At 41.5% G+C, this 18365-nt stretch overlaps 1 protein-coding gene and 1 non-coding gene across 2 annotated transcripts in view; one reads left to right on the forward strand and one right to left on the reverse strand.

Moving 5' to 3' along the window:
• Positions 1 to 11288: 11288 nt before the first annotated feature.
• The window catches only part of DPYSL2 (dihydropyrimidinase like 2), a 91643-nt gene continuing 84566 nt past the window's right edge, over positions 11289 to 18365 (forward strand). Inside the window, exon 1 of the mRNA XM_070952573.1 lies at positions 11289 to 11624. Coding sequence (XP_070808674.1) covers positions 11289 to 11624 — 336 coding nt within the window. The remainder of the gene's footprint in view (positions 11625 to 18365) is intronic.
• On the reverse strand, positions 15807 to 15909 carry LOC139323331 (U6 spliceosomal RNA). The gene has a single exon (XR_011600977.1). It is a non-coding gene; the product is annotated as a U6 spliceosomal RNA (small nuclear RNA).

Raw genomic sequence — 18365 nt, forward strand, 5'->3', positions numbered from 1 at the left:
ATTTGAAAACTTTTTCAATAAAAAAAAGAATAGGGTCACTCTGTATCGCATACTAGTAGCCATTACAAGCTATGTTTGGCCTCTCCAGGCAAAACAAATAGGGAATATTTAAGGAGAAGCCTGTGCTAGCAGCATCACCCATAAAGGTAGTCCTTGACTTTACTAGTGGGACCAGAATTTCCTTTGCTAAGCGTGAAGGGTGACTGGGTGACTTTGAGCCAGTCCTTCACTCTCAGCCCAACTCACCTCACTGGTTTGTAACAGGAGGAAGGTACATTGGGTATGTTATTTGTAAAAATAATGAAGGCAGGATATAAATAGAGCCTTGGTAGTACAGTGGTCTAAAGCACCCTGTTATTAAGAACAGCTGCCTGCAATTACTGCAGGTTCGAATCTCGCCAGGCTCAAGGTTGACTCAGCCTCCCATCCTTTCTAAGGTAGGTAAATTGAGGACCTAGTTGTGGGGGCAATAAGCTGACTTTGTATAAAATATACAAAAGGATGAAGGCTATTGCTTAACGCCTTGTAAGCCGCCCTGAGTCTCCGGAGAAGGGCGGCATATAAATCAAATTTAAAAAAAAAAATAGATGGAGCAGAGTTTTCCTTCTCACTGTTAGAGAAGGAGTTGTCTTGCCAATAGGAAGTCAACCTGCTGCTGCTATGCTCTTCTATCTTAAACTCTATCTTGTACGCCATCTTTCCTTGGCCCTTACAAATTAGGCTCAGGTTTCCTAAACGGCCAAATCTGGAAAGCTCTCCATTTCTTCACTCAGCTTTCTGTCTGGCACAACAACATTTCTTTCTTCACTATGGCGAAGAGGACAAAAGGAATTCTGATTTTGACAAGACTGCAAAGGCCCCCCTGGTTTGATGATTGGTAACCAAGGCAACTGGGCTCTCCTTGAAATAATTGCTTACTGCACCGACAACACCCACCTGCCCCCTCCATTTTGTGTAGAAAACTGCCTTGCGTTTCGTTAGAAGGGGCATTGTGAAAAAAAAAAAAACAAAAGACAAGAAAAGGAGCTGGCAGTTCCACTGCTGAACAAGGACACAACTCTGGCCCTTTTAGTAAACTGTTGAACAAAGGATTAGAAATGGCTGCATCCATCTTGCTCACCCTTGCAGGCTCATTCAGAATTCCCCTTTTATCTCTGAGATTCTGCTAAAAAGGTTGGGGGGGGGTTGTCTCCTTGCTTATTAGCTTGTGCTTGTCAATTTTGGCAAATATTTGACTGGATGGATTAGTTTTCTGCTCCCGTCTGCATGCCTCTTCTCCAGAGAAGCTTCTAAAGATGATAAATTGAAGGGGAAAATGTTACAGTGCAGACCACATAAAATGAGTCTGGGGTCCTTGCATAGGCTCTCTGAATAAGCTATTGTGTGCGTGTTTGTTTTATTCTGCAAGGGGGGGGTAGATATAACACACGCACAGCCCAATTTTAGGCCACATCATCAAGAGCCAATTGAAACTATTTCAATGAGGACCCAGTTTGTGGGGGCAATAAGCTGACTTTGTATAAATATACAAAAGTATGAAGGGTATTGCTTAACGCATTGTAAGCCGCCCTGAGTCTCCGGAGAAGGGCGGCATATAAATCAAATTAATATATATATATATATATATATATGCATATTCTTTCTAGCCAGGTTTTACCTATGTAAACTTAGTTGTTCTTCAGCCCTAGGTTCTGTGAAATCTCATTCACAAGTTCTTGGGCCCTTTTTCTGCTGCCAAACTGCAACTCTGTGTTGCTTCCTGGGAGACCCATTCTGCTGCCATTCTGAAGCAACACAGAGTTGCAGTTTGGCAGCAGAAAAAGGGCCCAAGAACTTGTGAATGAGATTTCACAGAACCTAGGGCTGAAGAACAACTAAGTTTACATAGGTAAAACCTGGCTAGAAAGAATATGCACATAAAAGCCTATGAAAAAAAAAAAAGAAAAAAGATATATATATATATATATATATATATATATATATATATATATATATATATATATATATATATATATATATATATATATTCGAGACAGATGTTACTGGAAAGCCTTTTAAAAAGGGGATCCTATATGGAGAGTGGAGGAAGCCTGAAGACAACCCCATGTTTAAAACTAAAATTATTACACCCTGCCTTGATTTTGTACAACTGAAGGCAATATACATAATGGTTTTCCCACAATTTCATTTCATTTATTTAACTTGTATCCTACCTTTATTATTTTTACAAATAACTCAGCAAACTTATCCAACACATCTTCCTTCCTCCTGTTTTCCCCACAACAATAACCCTGCAAAAGGGGGGGGGGTTGATCTGAGAGAAAATGACTGGCTCAAAGTCACCCAGCTGGCTTTCATGCCTAAAGGACTAGAACTCCCAATGCCTGGGTTCTTAGTCCAGCACCTTAATCACGACACCAAGCTGACCAGTATTTTTTGTCACCTAACGATCACCTGGAGTTTTGCAACCAAGGTAAGGTAGCCCTTTTTGTTGTTTTTTAAAATTCCTTCATAAATCAGTTTAGACTTTTTGGTAATATTAGCACAGAAGAGGACTACTTTAAAGAATTTTTTGGAAAAGAGCGATAAGGAACAAGAATCATATTTTGCCTAGTTTGGAGAGGTAAGGTAGTTTGGTAAGGTGAAAAGGGAAAATAAAAAGATGAAAAGTATTCATCTTTACTTACTTAATGTATAAATTACTTGTAAAGCATCCAATGTTTCTGATTTGAGAGTATATTTTTTTCCTAATCTGTTTTAAAGATGGACCTGCAGATGACTGTTTAAACATTCCTTTCTCTTTTCTATATTTCTTTCAAGACCCTCAACTCAAAATTCAACCTTGTGTTCCTGAAATATCAAAAGGCCTATGTCTTGTGCTTTTTCTCAGCTCAGCTGTTTCAGTTGACCTGGAAAAGATGAGGCCAAGGCCACTGGTGGGCCTGAGTGAGTAGTTAGTGACAGGAAAATGGCTAGAGGCAAATCTCTAAACTCTGAGACCTTCTCTTTAGAGTCTGAAGACCCTCCAATGCAACTGTCAAAACCTAATTCTTCCTGCTATACTGAGCTTTCAGAATAAATTTGAATTATAAATGAGTTTAACATAGTTTTTTATTTATTTACATATTTATTAAATTTATATGTGGCCTATCTTACTGCTGGAGTGATTCTGGATATTAAAAAAACACCTCCAAAATTCACCTAGTATCACCCATCCCAACCCAACATGCATCCTAGTGTATTTCTTCTCTGCTAACTAATCTATCTAGAGCAGATCTCCCCACACGATATTTTTTAAAACAATAATTTGGTGCATCCATGGTTCATTTACTTATCACCTAATATAGGTGATAAGCAAACAAACCATTTACTTATCACCAAGCCTGCCCTTCAAACTACAGCAATGTCTCCAAATGCAGATTTCCGCTTTTAGCATCCCATTGTAAATTGCATTGCACAGCTGGAATTTTCCAGCAGGGTCCCAGTTTAGAACTCTGTTAAGAATTAAAAGCCAGGAACCGTTCAACATATTCAGGCTGTGATGTTATGCCTGCAGGTCTTGGAAGGACCCCAATGAACCGCAACAGGAATTATTTTTTGGGTTGAATCAGAAATATGATAAGAACCCCTTTATTAGAGTAACACCACAAGCTCCTTGAGTCTCCTCCTTGGAAAAATTGCTATAGCAACTTCCTGAGTTTTTTGTTTCCTGTGAATGGCAGTGGTGTCTCTGTGCTCCTGCATTCAACTCCTATTCCATGAAACTTGCTTAGGGGGAAATTTTTCTTTTCGGTCATTTAGAGAGCAAAGCTTTGATGAAAGAGACTATGCAGAAACTCCTGCTTTGGGCTTGCTCAGCTTGCATGTCACAATTTGGAGAGAGAGGAACCGTTTGAAAAAGCTGCAGACAATAGGAGTATTGGTTCACGGGTTTTCACGGAGATAAAGAAATTCTTATCTTTGGATTCGCATCCATGCTGATCTGAACTTTAATGTAATATAAATTATTGGATCAACGGTGATTGATTAAGGCTCCTATGTTCTCATCCCGCTTTCTCCTTATAATTCTTGTTGAAGAGAAAGGGAACTCTTGTCGTACTATCTGTATTAATCAGCTCCCCAATTCAAGAAACTGAGCAATTGTTTTTCCAATTACATTTATTAAAGGAAGATTGGGAGGTGAGAAAACACTGTAGAATTTGTCAATGGCAAACTGCATTCTTATATGGCCAAGAAAGCTCCATGAAAGTGTCCCAATGAAGAAGACTTGCTCTGATAGTCAAAAGGGTAATGATCGGGGTGGGCTTCAAAAATTTTAGCAAGGGGTTCTCTACCCAGTTGCTGGGTGGGTGTGGACATGGTGGACATGGCCTAGTTGGCCTCCTGCACCACAGTGGTGGTGGTGGGGTGTTTTTGCCCTCCCTGGGCTCCGGAGGCTTTTCTTGAGCCTCCGGGAGGGCGAAAACAGACTCCGGAGACCTTCTAGATACCAGAAATGGGCCCGTTTCTGGCCTTCCCAAACTTCCAGTAGGCCCATTTTTCGCCCTCCCTGAGCCTCTGTGTGCAGCCTGCACTTATCTGCATCCAAAACTGGCCACGTGGGGACTCCTGGGAGGGGCGGGGTGGGCGGGGCCAACCAGGAGTGGGATTTGGGGGTTCTCCGAACTGCACAGAATCTTAGCTAGAGGTTCTCCCAAACCACTCAGAACCCCCAGCAGCCCACCCCTGGTAATGATTACTATCTGCCCCTCCTATATTTTGTTTTCCTCTAGTCTCAGTCATTATTATTCCCCTATCCATACGTGGGTGCATGGACATGTTTGTCTGTGTATTCCTATCTCAACCTGATACTAGGGATCCTAATATTAAGAGGATTCTCTGGTATATTAACTTGGTTAATCTTTAAGGTGCAAAAAGACTTTTTGTATTCTGGAACGTGTTACAATTCTATGTGCTAATTAAGATCAGTGCTTGGAGTGTGGGGAGGCAAATGATGCACATTGTGACACCATGATGACATGTAAGACTAGAGCTTGCATTACGATGTCACCATGGGCGTTTCATTTTAATGGAATTCTTAGTTTGCTGTCGACATCTCTGACTAGGAACATCACCCGTTGGAGGGATCCGTTTCTTTCCCAGAGATGCAATCACTGTGCATCTGGTTTCCCCCACCCCCATTTCGTAAAACTGACAGGAATGAAGTAATAAACAAGTTACAAAAACACCCATTATTAATTGAAGCAAATTTTGTATTGAGCTATTCACTCTCAAATCCTCCTAAACTGATTCAGGCACATAAAGCATTTCAAAGGAACAACTAGCTCACCCTCGTATCAGTCAGATGCAGTAAATAAAGATGTTTCAAAACAGCTCCTTTCATAAACATAATTATAATCAGTTGGGTAGAAAATTAACACAAAGCAACGTCATGTATATTAATTTGCTCTGTTGTGAAATAGCATCAACTGAGCATTGGAAAACCCAATAGAAAATGCAGTAGAACAGCGAACATGCTATCCAACTGCTTATAGCCTTTTCTATACACAGGATGGAGGCATGTATAGGTTGCAGAATTTTTTTGAGGGGAGCAGTGGCAAAGAGAAAGTTTCACACATGTAGAGAGTTAAGGAAGATGACCTTGATAGAAACTTCTAGGAACCATTACCTAACGCAAAGTGGTTGAAGCATTTGTCAAGTCCAATCTAATGTGGTAGCATTTGGATTCAATTGCCCAGGCAGAAATGTTTACTGCACTGTAATCGGATTTACACAATTTTGTCTTAATATAAGTAGTTTTAGCCTTCATGTGGAATTGTCTTCCTGGTCTGGTCTACTTAGTAGGGCTGACACCAAATGGCCCAAAGTGACTAAGTAGGCTCAGGGGGTAATAATAAATGCTGGTTTTTAGGAAAAAATAGAAGATGAAATGGAAAAGCACATATAGTATAGAAAATATACAATATTGTAAATCTTGCTGTGTTCTGTTTGCCACCATGTTTTTTTTTTAAAAAAAATTTTTTGATTTATATGCCGCCCTTCTCCGGAGACTCAGGGCGGCTTACAATGCGTTAAGCAATAGCCTTCATTCTTTTGTATATTTTATACAAAGTCAGCTTATTGCCCCCACAAACTGGGTCCTCATTTCACCTACCTTAGAAAGGATGGAAGGCTGAGTCAACCTTGAGCCTTGGAGAGATTCGAACCAGCAGAAATTGCAGGCAGCTGTGTTAATAACAGGGTGCACTAAACCACTGTACTATCAAGGCTCTTGATGTTGATGAATTCAGAGGAGTTAAACAATATATTTTAAAACTGTAAATTCTATGACCATCTGACCCCATTAATGTGGTTATAAGTAGATATATTGGATGAGATTGGTTGTTTTCAACCATGTATCCAAGGGTATCTATAGAATATGGTAAAAATGTCAAGACTCCAGCCATTTTTTATGCATGTCACATTTAAACAAAGTGTCACCCATAAAAAGACAAACAGAAAACAATTAGGAAAGTTATTTCTATCAATGCATTTATCTGTCTGTTTACCTACCAGTGAATACCTACCAGACTCTCTCTAGAAACCCAAGTTATTTCATTACAATGAACCAGTAACAGAGATCATTGCAACTTCATAAACCAAATACTATAATGATGTCCATGCAGCTAAAAACATGTATCCAGGTACAATATCCATCACAGGTAATGGCAATTATTTTGATTGCTCTTGAAAGGTAGAGTTGAACCTTTCTACTGCTATGGAAATCCACTAGGAAAATCGAGAATTGTAAATGAAATTAAAAAAAAAACAACTTACCTGCATTAAAAAGAAATGGCCAGGCATTCCTAGAGTCTGATTGTGAAATGATTATACAATGAAATGCACAACACTCACATATACAGCTCTTGGTCACTTTAACAGTAAGGTAAGTGAAGAACTTCATGTCTTACCTCTGTAGATTTTCCTGTCATCTTTTCCTTTAAACATCCTTGCAAAAACTTGACAAAAAGTTCAAAGACGCACAAAACAACTCAAATAACACCTTGGTAGAAAAGTAATGGTAATACAGTAATGTAATTAGAAACACAGTTCTAAAATTTTGTATCTGGTGTTTAACACCAGTAAAAATTTAAGGTTTTATCCTTTAAATTTGAACATCTTCATTGGTGCAAATTCCCCCATATGACACATATGGATTGATAGTGAGTTATATTCAAGTTCCATAAGTGCATAGACAAAAATAAACTCACTGAATCCATTGTAACTTGCTCCCATGTTAAAATTGAGGTAAGACCCATTAAATTTGATGACTTATCTGAGTAGCATCTGTTAAACATACTTTAGCTGCACCAACTGTCCTACCTCACCAGTGCTTATTTTGCAAGATCCATCTCTATTCTTAGCAGCTACTCTTGGTGAAGGTAATTATCTGAAGTACATTCCTCCTTATTCTACATAATATAGTTCAAAATATGAGACTGTGGACTTAATAGTGATTTGCCCTATAGCATGCATTACTTTGTTAGATTCAAAATGTGACAAATCAGATGCATTTGGTGGTCTTTTCTACTCATTGGGTTAAATAGTACTTTGCCTCAAATGAGATAAAACTAAAGAAGATGGGATTCAATGGTCACCTTGAGGATACCTTGATCTCACCAGTACAGCCATCCATTGGACATGACTGATGGCACAGTTAAGTTGAATCCCAAAAGGGAAAAAGGACAAAAATATTTGGATATGAGGGAGAGAGCCTTACAGAATAAAGATCTACTTAAGAGTACTTTGATACCTCAAATGGCTTGCAGTCACATCAGACTTAATGAACACCCACTGAGTAATGGTGGAGTAGCTACAGCCTATAATATAAAGCTCTCTGTTTGAAAGCAGCCTTTTTTTTTGAAGCCATATTTGTTGCTTGTGAGCCCATGTGATTTGCTGTCATGATACTTTAAACTGTGAGTACTTGATATACTTCTAGCTATTATTTCTTAATTTTTTATAACTGCCTTTCACTTTCAGTTTTGCTCTCTTGTATTACATCTAACATGATTTTCTATTGACTTCTGGAATAAGTCCACTTATTACTCTTCTGTGAATCCCTTTCACTGTGAATATTCTGTTTTGGAATTAACGTTTAATGATACAATTACAATACACCTTTCCCTGGTCTTATGTTTGACTGTGTGTAGATTATTGTTGGCATCACTGCTTCTAGCCAAGCTTTGTCTCTGGTGATCTATGAAAATTATTCTGTACTCTGCAAAAAAATCTTATTTTCAACACTTTTCTTTTGAAATCTCCATTGGCGGCTTCTATTGACTACTTAGCCAGAATAGTGGTATTAATATTTATAAGCTTTCAATAATGCAGACTTTTGTGTTTCTGGTAGACCATATGCTGCCCTCTGTCTTCTCAAAACAGCTGAACCAACAGAACTCTCCATTACACCATAGTGCTATTTTTTTTTTGAAGGGTGAAAAAAAAGGGTAAACAACTTTCACCCCCACATGCATTCCTCTTCATTAATCCCCACAGTTCATGCATGGACATCACCCAACTCAAATTATTTTTCTCAGAAGTCAATTTTCTCTTAAAATAGTAAGTTTTTTGTCCTGTGTCTGCCATTATTTTCCTATATACATGGTGCCCTATTATAAAAGCAAGGGTTTGGATACTTTATATATATGTGTGTGTGTGTGTGTGTGTGTGTGTGTAGTTAATATTTTGGGTTTCTTCCTGTGTAATTGTGGATATATCCCTAAAAGGGTAGAAGCGACGTTTCGACAGAATCTCATCTGCCATCATCAGGCTTATATATATATATATATATATGTTATAGGGTGATGAGGCTGAGAAAGTGGTGGGGAGAGACAGACTGAACATTTAAATTCATGAATCTCAAATAATGAATAATGCATAGCAATAAGTGGCTTGGAGAAATCCATTTGGATAACACAATGTAGGTTAAAAGTAATAATACGTCTGAGCAGCATTCTGAATTACCTTATGTGAAGGGCGTGTCAAGCGCTTCATGCTAATTTATCTTGGGGATTCTAGAAAATCTGTGTCTACAGATCTATTTAAGTATATATTTCATATTCATGGCCATCTGCAAAGGTTCATTAATTGGAATTGTAATATTCTAAATCTCCTTGTCAATAATAGAAAATTAATGGAGATAAATGATTGTGAAATGACCTCTTTATGCACAGAAAATGGAGGATCGATTCTCTCTCTCATTGTCTGTATTTGCTAAGATAACAGCTGTGATTAGATAACTTTTCATAGGTAACCAAGAGCCAATTTGGGCTAGCGGTTAAGGCACCAGGCTAGAAAATGGGGAGACCAAGAGTTCTATTCCTACCTTAGTTATGAAAGCGAGTTGGTTGACTTTGGTACTGTCTCTCACCCAGCTCACCTTATAATTGGCTGTTGTGGGGAAAACAGGAGGAGGAAGGTGTGTTGAGTATGTTCACCTCCTTGAGTTAACTTATAAAAGTAATAAAGGTGGGATACAATTTTTTAAAAAAATCTTTCAGTGCTCACTTCCGAAAGAAGCGTTTTCCCTTTCCACGTGGTGCTGAAGGGACAGCGACAGTGACAGTGACGGCCCAAATAGGAACAGTTCTCTCGTTCAACTTGACGAAGGTAGACTTGTCCACCAATAGCTATAGTGTTTAGGCAACGTTTGAATAAGGCTCTTTTCACAAATGAGTGCAGGGCAATTTTATTCCCAGTCCTCAATATGGAAACGCAGCCCTGTTCTGCCTATAGAAGAAGGGATTAAAATTCTGTTTTAGGACAATCCTTTTCTTGGATCTGTTCAGATGTCACAAACTCCCGTTCAAGCTTTTGAGTTCTGCAGCGTTCCTCCTCAAGGAAGATTAAAGTAAAAGGGGAGGGGAAAGACTACAAGATAGAGGGAAGGGGAGAGAGAGAAAGAGAGAACATGATTTTGAAATCCTAGTGTTGGCCGTTAATTCCACTGTTAAAATAAAATTCAGTACTACAGAGCATGTACTTTGCACATCAGCAATACTGCATTTAGGGGTGAAGGGTTTTAGGTAGCAACCGGGTTGGAAATAATACATCCCTAAGACTTTAACGAGCTGTCTAGAAAAATAAAATTGTCTTCCTTGACCTGGAGTTTTCAGGCAAGTTTGATGGGTCGTGTTGGGTGGTGAAAGAGTAGGAGTCCCTTCCAACCGATCTAAAGGGCACCTGGTTGCGGGAAGGCAGGAGTGAATAATATACCGTAGATCAAGACCATAGGAAAACATGCACGTTCAATGCACCTTCCAGCAGCTGATTTATCTAGCGACACAAAAGAGATCCACTTGCCAGCCTTGTCAAGGTCAAATCTTTGTGTTCTGAAAATTGACTCTCCCCTCCACACCGCCCCCGCCAAGAAATTCTCTCCCCTTGCTTTGTCAGTGGTTTTTCTTCCCACGGCCAGCAACAAGGGGTGGGGTGGGGTGGGGAGGAATATTTTAAGCCACTGCAGTGGCACCCCATCTTTTTTTTTGACTCGGCAGTTCCACCCCTCTCTCCCGCACCGGTCCCTGTGCCCAAATCGGGTCTCTCTTTCACCGGTTCCTGGGGAAAAAAAAAAGAGGCAGAGGGGCGTGGGCTCCGAGGATTCCCACGCCCGCTTTTCCCTGAGTTGGGTGGGGCTGAATTAAGGAAGCCTTCCAGAAAAGGGGGTGCATCAGCTTCTGCGGCACCTCCACACACACACACACACACCCTCCTCTTCCCTACCACTTGTAGGAGCTGCAGCGCGCCGGGGCTTCCCCTCCGAAGCAGCTGGTCCAGCCCAATTCGCCAATTCCGATTGTCACCTCATTTCCGGATCAATCCTTAATTTCTGCTGCAGAGTGAGTGGGGCTTTCTCACCCCTTTTCCCTCCCTCGCCCTCCGCTCCTTTCCTGCCCGCTCCCACCCCCCCAACCCCCGCCCCTTCCTTCTCATCTGGCTGCTGGGAACTTGAACCCAGCCCTCCCGCCGGCTGCGCTTGCAACCGACCATCTTCGCCCGCCCCTCCACGCCTTTTCCCGGCGCTTTCAGCCTGCGGGGCTCCCCTTCCAACCTACCCTGCCTGGGATCTACGAAGGCGGGAGGAGAGGTGATACAAAAGGCTGCTCCCTTCTGCCCATCCCCGCTTCTAGCCAGGGCCGGAGACTCCGCGCCTCGAAGCTGCCGGCTGGCCTGGTCTCCGCCGCTTTCTGTCTCCTCCAGAGGATTAAAGCGAACCGGGCGAAGCCAGACGTGCCCCGGAGCGAGCCATGGCCGAGAAGAAGCAAGCGGCCAAGGCCGGCGGCGGCGAGGAGGAGGAGGAAGTCCCAGCCTTCTTCAAAAACCTGGGCTCTGGCAGCCCCAAACCCCGGCAGAAATTTTGTGGCATGTTCTGCCCGGTGGAAGGCTCCTTGGAGAACAAGACCATCGATTTCGACTCCCTCTCCAGCGGACGCGGCTCTCCCACCGGCAAGATCGTGGCCAAGCAGCGGGACGTGGCTCACCTCGGACCCGACGCTCCCTCCGTCTCCTCGTGGCAACAAGGCAGGAAGGTGGAGATCCGGAGAACCGCCGGCAAGGAGGCTCTGCAGAACCTCAACGACAAGGTGAGTCGGAGGCCGGGAAGGTGGGTAAACCGGGCAGGTTTCAAAGGCGATCACCGAGGGGGCGTCTTTGGGAGACAGGCGGAAAAACCAACAGACCCAGCGCTGCCTTTCTCTCTCCCCCCCCCTTTCTTTCTTGCTAAGGGGAGATCGGAGCTCTGAGCTGCAAGCTGAGCTAGAAGAAAGCCCCACCCACCTGATGCAGGGTCCAAAGCTGTAGTAAGCAATTGCTAGACAAAGATGCTGAATGGTAAACCAAAGAGAAATAATGACAGGGTCAAATCAAGCCATCACTCACATGATGGAAGGTCCCTTTGGACCTCTGCCTTCTGAGACCCCGGGACTCCTTTCTGCTATCAGTCCCTTTAGGAGAGAACTATAAGAAGTTCTGAACCCTAAAGGACCATGCTTGTCTAATCATTGGTAACAAATAGGAGACACTATTTATTGTGTATTTTGCCCAACCTTCCGTTGGAGGAGTCCTGTAGAAGATCTTTCTAACTTGGAGCCAATGGTGGTCTGTCCAGCCAGGTTTGTAGCTCACTGAAGTCTGGTTTTGGGTTCTGGAGATGCACAGAACAGATTGTACGTTTCTCCCAGTTACATGTGTGTCTTGAATTCGCTGAGCTGATGGGATTTGTAGCCCAAAACAATAAGGATGTCCAACCTGATAAACGCTGGCCTAAAGACATGAAGGAACTACAATGCCCAAATAGCAAAAACCTTAGTGTATATTTTGCAAATGGGTAAGAAATTTGCTCAGGTCATGATGACAACTGCAGTAGGAGATCAATAACCCAAATATTCTTTAACTTGGGGGAAGAGATGCTGCCAGATGCCACTATGAAAAATCCTGCAAATGGGTTGGTCCAGAAATGATGTGCATTAGAATGGGGTATGTGTGTGTGCAGCAGCTCTTACAAGAGATATTTTTATAGGTGATGACTTAATCTCACATTTCATATGTCGGGAAAAATGTTTCCTCAATACACCGGTGCTTACCTCAACACTGGGCATCTTCAGGCACATTAGATATATTTTAAAAGTCCTTGAGATGGATAAAGATATCCATATTATGTTCTTAGTAACAATGTGGAAATGGCTTCCCATTGCCTTCTTCAAGAATCTTGTTGGCTTCTCAGGCTAATTTACAAGATTTAGGTTTCCTGATGGCTTCCTGTCCAAGAACTAGAAGATCCATGTTCTCCTGCTCACCATTTATTTTAGACCAGTTAAGGTGACCTGGATGCTGCCATCTGCTGCTGAAACCAAATAACAGACGCAGGCTGGCTATATTCACATAGCAGATCTAACAAGGTCTATAATACCCAGAAGTGTGAAATTTCTTTGTACTGGTCCAATAAATCATTATTGACTTAATAGAGTCATGGCAACACATGGTTTCAGACTTTCAAATAGGACTTTCACATGCTAATCTGGAAATTCCTTAATCGAGGACTTTTGATATATATAAAGGATGAGCTTTGTTGGTTTTGCTTTTCTCATAAACCCCCAATTTTTCTTTTGCACAACCTATGACTCATTTTAAAAGATGTTAAAAATGGACCCATCGACTTCTGTGGAGTTTTGAATTTATATTATGATAGCCCAATGGCTCAATTAAAGAAGCTATGGATGCTAAAGGTTTGCACATTAGCAAGTCCCAGAAATGAGATGACTAGATAGAGATGTTCCATCTCCTTAAAGGGAAAGATACTGTGACAGCTTCAATTCATACAAACCATAGAAATTGATATAAAACATTTTCCAGCAAAACTTGGTATCTTTTCTGTAAAGTGTTCACTGTACTGATCTATGAATAATGTTGCTCAGATGGCAACCTGCATTCATTGCACAATGACCAAGCAATTCTACCTCCAGCCCTACCATTAGGCAGAGGGAAGAGGTTATCTCAGAAAGCTGGTTCTGTCTGTCATTGATGGGGCAGTAGATTGTGAGTCATGTGCTTTATTGTATATTTACTCCCAGGAAAAGGAAGTTTCTTATGCAAAATAACTCGGCCAGCTATAATTATTCTGCATGCACTCTTCCATGCAAAGCATCAATATTGTTCATAGTCTGGCCTGGGGGAAGAGAGAAAAAGGAGGAGGACTTCTATGTTTTACTTGCCAAGAGAATTAAAAAAAATCATCATCATCAAATGAAATCGACAGGATGTACAGTACGAATTGACAAACAAAAGTTGCATCTACACGTTCAGCTTGTTCCTGTTCAAGGTTCACATGGATAATGCATATACCGAGAATGGGGAGATCTGACAGAAATTCAATTCTAGGGCTTCTAGACTTGGACTGCAATGAAGTGTTTTCCATATCACATATCTCTCTAGTATTTGTTCTGGTCTGGAAAAAAAAAACCAAGAAAAAAAATGGCGTCTGCCAATTTTGCATCTCTGGCTCACCTTTTATGATTCAAATTAAGAAAGCTACTCAATTCCCAAGAAGTTGACTAGTGATATTCCATGAGCTCAGGAAGCCTCCTGAATCGGTGTTTTTCGGGAGTAATCTAATTATTTGTCATAGAGATGAAAACATTCATTTTACAAGTACAACATACTTCTATACTGCAATTGCTGGGAGAGGCAGATGTTAAAAGGATAGTATCTGCTTTCTTCTCTTTGATGCATGGACTTCCTGGATACATCTGATGGGCAAACAATGTTAGGGTCCAATGGTATTTTTGGGAACAAGCTATGCATGCTTCCAAAATAATTCAGATTTTTCTAGTCATCTCTACAAGACATAGCTGCTTTAAGAGCTGTGATGACTTTAACAAGTAGACTCCTTAAAGCTGTGTTTCTCAACCTTGGCAGCTCTAGGTATGCTGGGAAAATCAGCTCCCAGAATTTCCCTAGTGTTTTCAGTGTTGAGAAACAGTGCCTTAAAGCAGGTGTGCTTAGATCTGGCTCGCGGGACTGCCCTGGAAATAGCGAAGGACCAGTCCGCGGTGTCTCTGCCAGCAAAAACAGCTCTGTGCAGCCCTCCCGAGCTTTGTTTTTGCTGGCAGAGTGCTTGTGCCACCACAGGTGCCCCTGACATGAGTGACGTCGAGCTGGCCATGCCCATCCTGACCACGCGCCCCCAGGTCAAACATAACCCTGATGCCACCCTCAATGAAATCGAGTTTAACACCCCTGCCTTAAAGTAATCGTGTACACATTATTTTCTCAAGTATACATCGAAAAATGTATGTATGAGAGTTCATCTAAGTAGACTGTATTCATGTAATTAGCAATTGTGTGAATTATTTTTAAAACACAAGCATGGGTCTCCTACCTCACATCAATGGAGACCTTTACCCTTTTCCCATCCTGCTGAAGTACAAACCTGGATTAAACTTCTGTTATAAATCAGAACATTCCTTCTAGTGCAAAAGAGGAAGAGGAAGGAGGGAAGGAGGTATAGTTTTACTGGACCTGTTAGAAACTGTAGAGGATGGGTAGCTAAGGAGTGCACACTATGCAAATTAACCAACAGCTGACATGAATTTGTGAAGCATTTCAAAAGATTTATTAAACTTTGCAGATTGAACTGATTCAATCTGATAATTATATAAAAGTGTGCAAAGGTCCATCGAACCTATGGATGGATTTGAACACACAGGTTTTTTTTTATTAAAAAGTTTTACAAAGAAAATCCCCCCCCAATATTCCCCCACATTTTCCCTCCCAACCACCCCCACATCCCTTCCCCCCTTCCCCTCCCCCCCCTCCCCCCCAGACTTCCCAGAGCAAAATACAGGGTATTTTGATTAACAATCATAAACTAAATTAACCTAACTATTCTTATACTACCAAATCCCCCCCTGAAACCTTAACTCCGCTATGGGTAACATAATACTTCTAGAGTTTAACATTCATTTATAAGCTATTTGATATTTTCTTGTCTGATACTTATTTTGAATATAATCAATCCATCTTCTCCATTCCGATATGTATCTTTCTTGTGTATAGTCCTTCAAATACGCTGAAATTTTCGCCATTTCTGCTAAATTCACTACTTTCAATGTCCATTCTTCAATAGTAGACAAAGAGCCCTTCTTCCAGTATTGCGCTACCAACAGCCTAGCTGCTGATATTAAGTTTAAAACCAGTTTAGTCTCTAATGCTGTATAATCCATAATTATACCCAATAAAAACAACTGAGGAGTAAATTTCAACCTTTTAAAAATATGGAACGCTTCACGAATTTGCGTGTCATCCTTGCGCAGGGGCCATGCTAATCTTCTCTGTATCGTTCCAATTGTGTATACACAGTTTTGATGATGTCTCCAAAGTGAAGTCTCCCACAAGTGTATGCTTAAAGCCAAAATAAACTAGGTATCCACTTGCTTATTGTTTGGTGATGCCACATCTAACTTTGTCTTTGGGGGGAAATGTTACTAGAATAAGAATCATGCATGTACCTTTGTCATAGAGTTTCCTAGCTCTGTCAAAAGACACAGAGAGGTCCAGGGTCAATATTCCTGAAAGCCTGATGTTATGCAAACCAATTTACTGTATATGTTGTGGTCCGCCAGCAGCCTATGGACCTGGCAGCGGAGTCAGACAGTGAGGAGGCTGGCGAGGACAATGGGCCAGTCATGGAGTCTAGGGAAGGCCCGGACGAGGGCTCTGCATCAGAGGCAGAGATGGGGCCAGGGCCATCTGGGAGTGATGTGCGGACTCTGGAGCCTCCAGAGGTGGACAGCAGAGAGGCAGAGGAACAGGAGGACCCTGTTTCTAGTGCACGCATGCGAAGAGCTGCCAGAAGGCAAGAGCAGCTGAAGAAAAAAGGACAACTCAGGAGTAAGGCCAGAAGATGATTGGCCGCTCCCAGAAGGCTTAAAAGAGCAGCAACGAGCCGTTGGGTTCTTTGTAGAAAAGCAACGTTGATTCCAGTGCTTCTTGTCAGCGTCTTTTGAACTTTGTGGGGTTTTTCCCAAGAAAAGCCTATGGCAGGTTGCCAAAGACATCAAAGGTTGGTGATAAGGCTGATGGACTGGTTATGAAGAATTTTGTTTTCGACTAAGCTGAGAATGAATTAATTCTCAGCTGTTTTAATAAAATAAGTTGGACTGAGAACTGAATTGTGTTTGGTAATCACTACTTGGGCTTTGGTCACAACAGTGTACTGTAGTCCAAACTTACCACTGAATTTATGCTAACAAAGCCTATAGGTCAATGATAATGGAATTTTGTAGCATAAGAATCTGGTTGCTGAGTTGGATCATTGTTTCTCTATGGCTATTGTTGTGATGAATTAGATGCACCTCCCCAGAATTTCTGGCAATTAAATCCACCCCCAGTCCCCAGTGGATTGAACCCGAGATCTTCTACATGCGATGGATGGAGATGCTCTTTTCATGTTCTTGGTAGTCTTCAAAGTGGTTGCATCCAATCTGAAGCCTTGTCTTACCAGCAATCATATGAACTCTTGAACCATGTCTGGGTTGAAATGATTACTTATTTATACTGGAATAATATTTAGCTAAGGAACTTCAACTATTTTGTACTTCCTCTGGCAACCGCGTAGCTGCACTTGCTCCTAAGCCTTGCTCTGAATCTTTCCTCCCATATAAAAATTGCAGCTGTCTGCTGCATTGCACTTAATGGTCCGTATAATTGGCACTCTTGTTCATATGCATAAAGCTTACAGGTGCCCTACAAAAATATAAACAATAAAATCTGCTGCAAGCAGTTCATTATTAAAGCGAACTTGGACTCTCCAGATGTTAAACTTTGACTTCCAGGATTTCTGTCCATTCTCTTGGTTACAAATTACTGCAAATTCGAATCTCACCAGGCTCAAGGTTGACTCAGCCTTCCATCCTTTCTAAGGTAGGTGAAATGAGGACCCAGATTGTGGGGGCAATAAACTGACTTTGTATAAATATACAAAAGTATGAAGGCTATTGCTTAACGCATTGTAAGCCGCCCTGAGTCTCTGGAGAAGGGCGGCATATAAATTAAAGCATATATATATGGGGCTTCCATCAAGCAGTTTTTTATTTTTTATTTTTTAAAAAAATTGGATTTCTGCTCCAAAGTTCCGCTGATAATTGACACAAGGCAGCTGGTGCTGCTCCTGGATTCAGTGACCGGCTTCACACTTTGAAATAAGCCAGTTTCCTTAACTAGGATTTATGGAATAAGTCATAAGAGATTGGGCCCAGGTGACATCTTTGGCCACAAATCAAAGTTTAGAGCTCATTATAGTCCAGATTCCTATCAGGAAAAGAGTACATTCCAGAGGAGCAAGAGGCAACTCAGACCAGATACTTTGTGTGCGAAAAAGAGGGTGAATCAGCAACTCTGTAATAGTTGCCAGAATGTATGCTTTACGGGGCTAGCAGTCTGCTTTTGTCTGGCAAGATTCTGTCTATGAGTGAGGAACAAAAATAAATCTGCCTGGAGGAATCACCACATGACTTTTTGTTGAATTTTGGATTCTGACAATTCATTAGCAAAGTTTTGGACTATTCGGGGAGGTATGGTGAACTGAAGACATCTCTGCAAAGCCAATGACCAAGGCAAAGACCAAGGAATTGGTGAGTAGACAAGTTCTTGGAACCTCTCTGGATAAGGACAAGATGGGAAGTCACCCATGTGTGCTCCAGATGGCTATTTCTTGTGAGCGGATTGCAAGACAGTGGACTTCTGAGGGTTTAAGCACCAGAAGATGGGAATCACCATCTTGCATGCAACTGGCAGAACTTTTTGAAGGACACTGGGTTCGCTAACCT

Source organism: Pituophis catenifer, unplaced genomic scaffold, assembly GCF_029215685.1.
Source record: "Pituophis catenifer annectens isolate HBS135680 unplaced genomic scaffold, rPitCat1.0.hap2 SCAF_12, whole genome shotgun sequence".
Lineage (NCBI taxonomy): Eukaryota > Metazoa > Chordata > Lepidosauria > Squamata > Colubridae > Pituophis > Pituophis catenifer.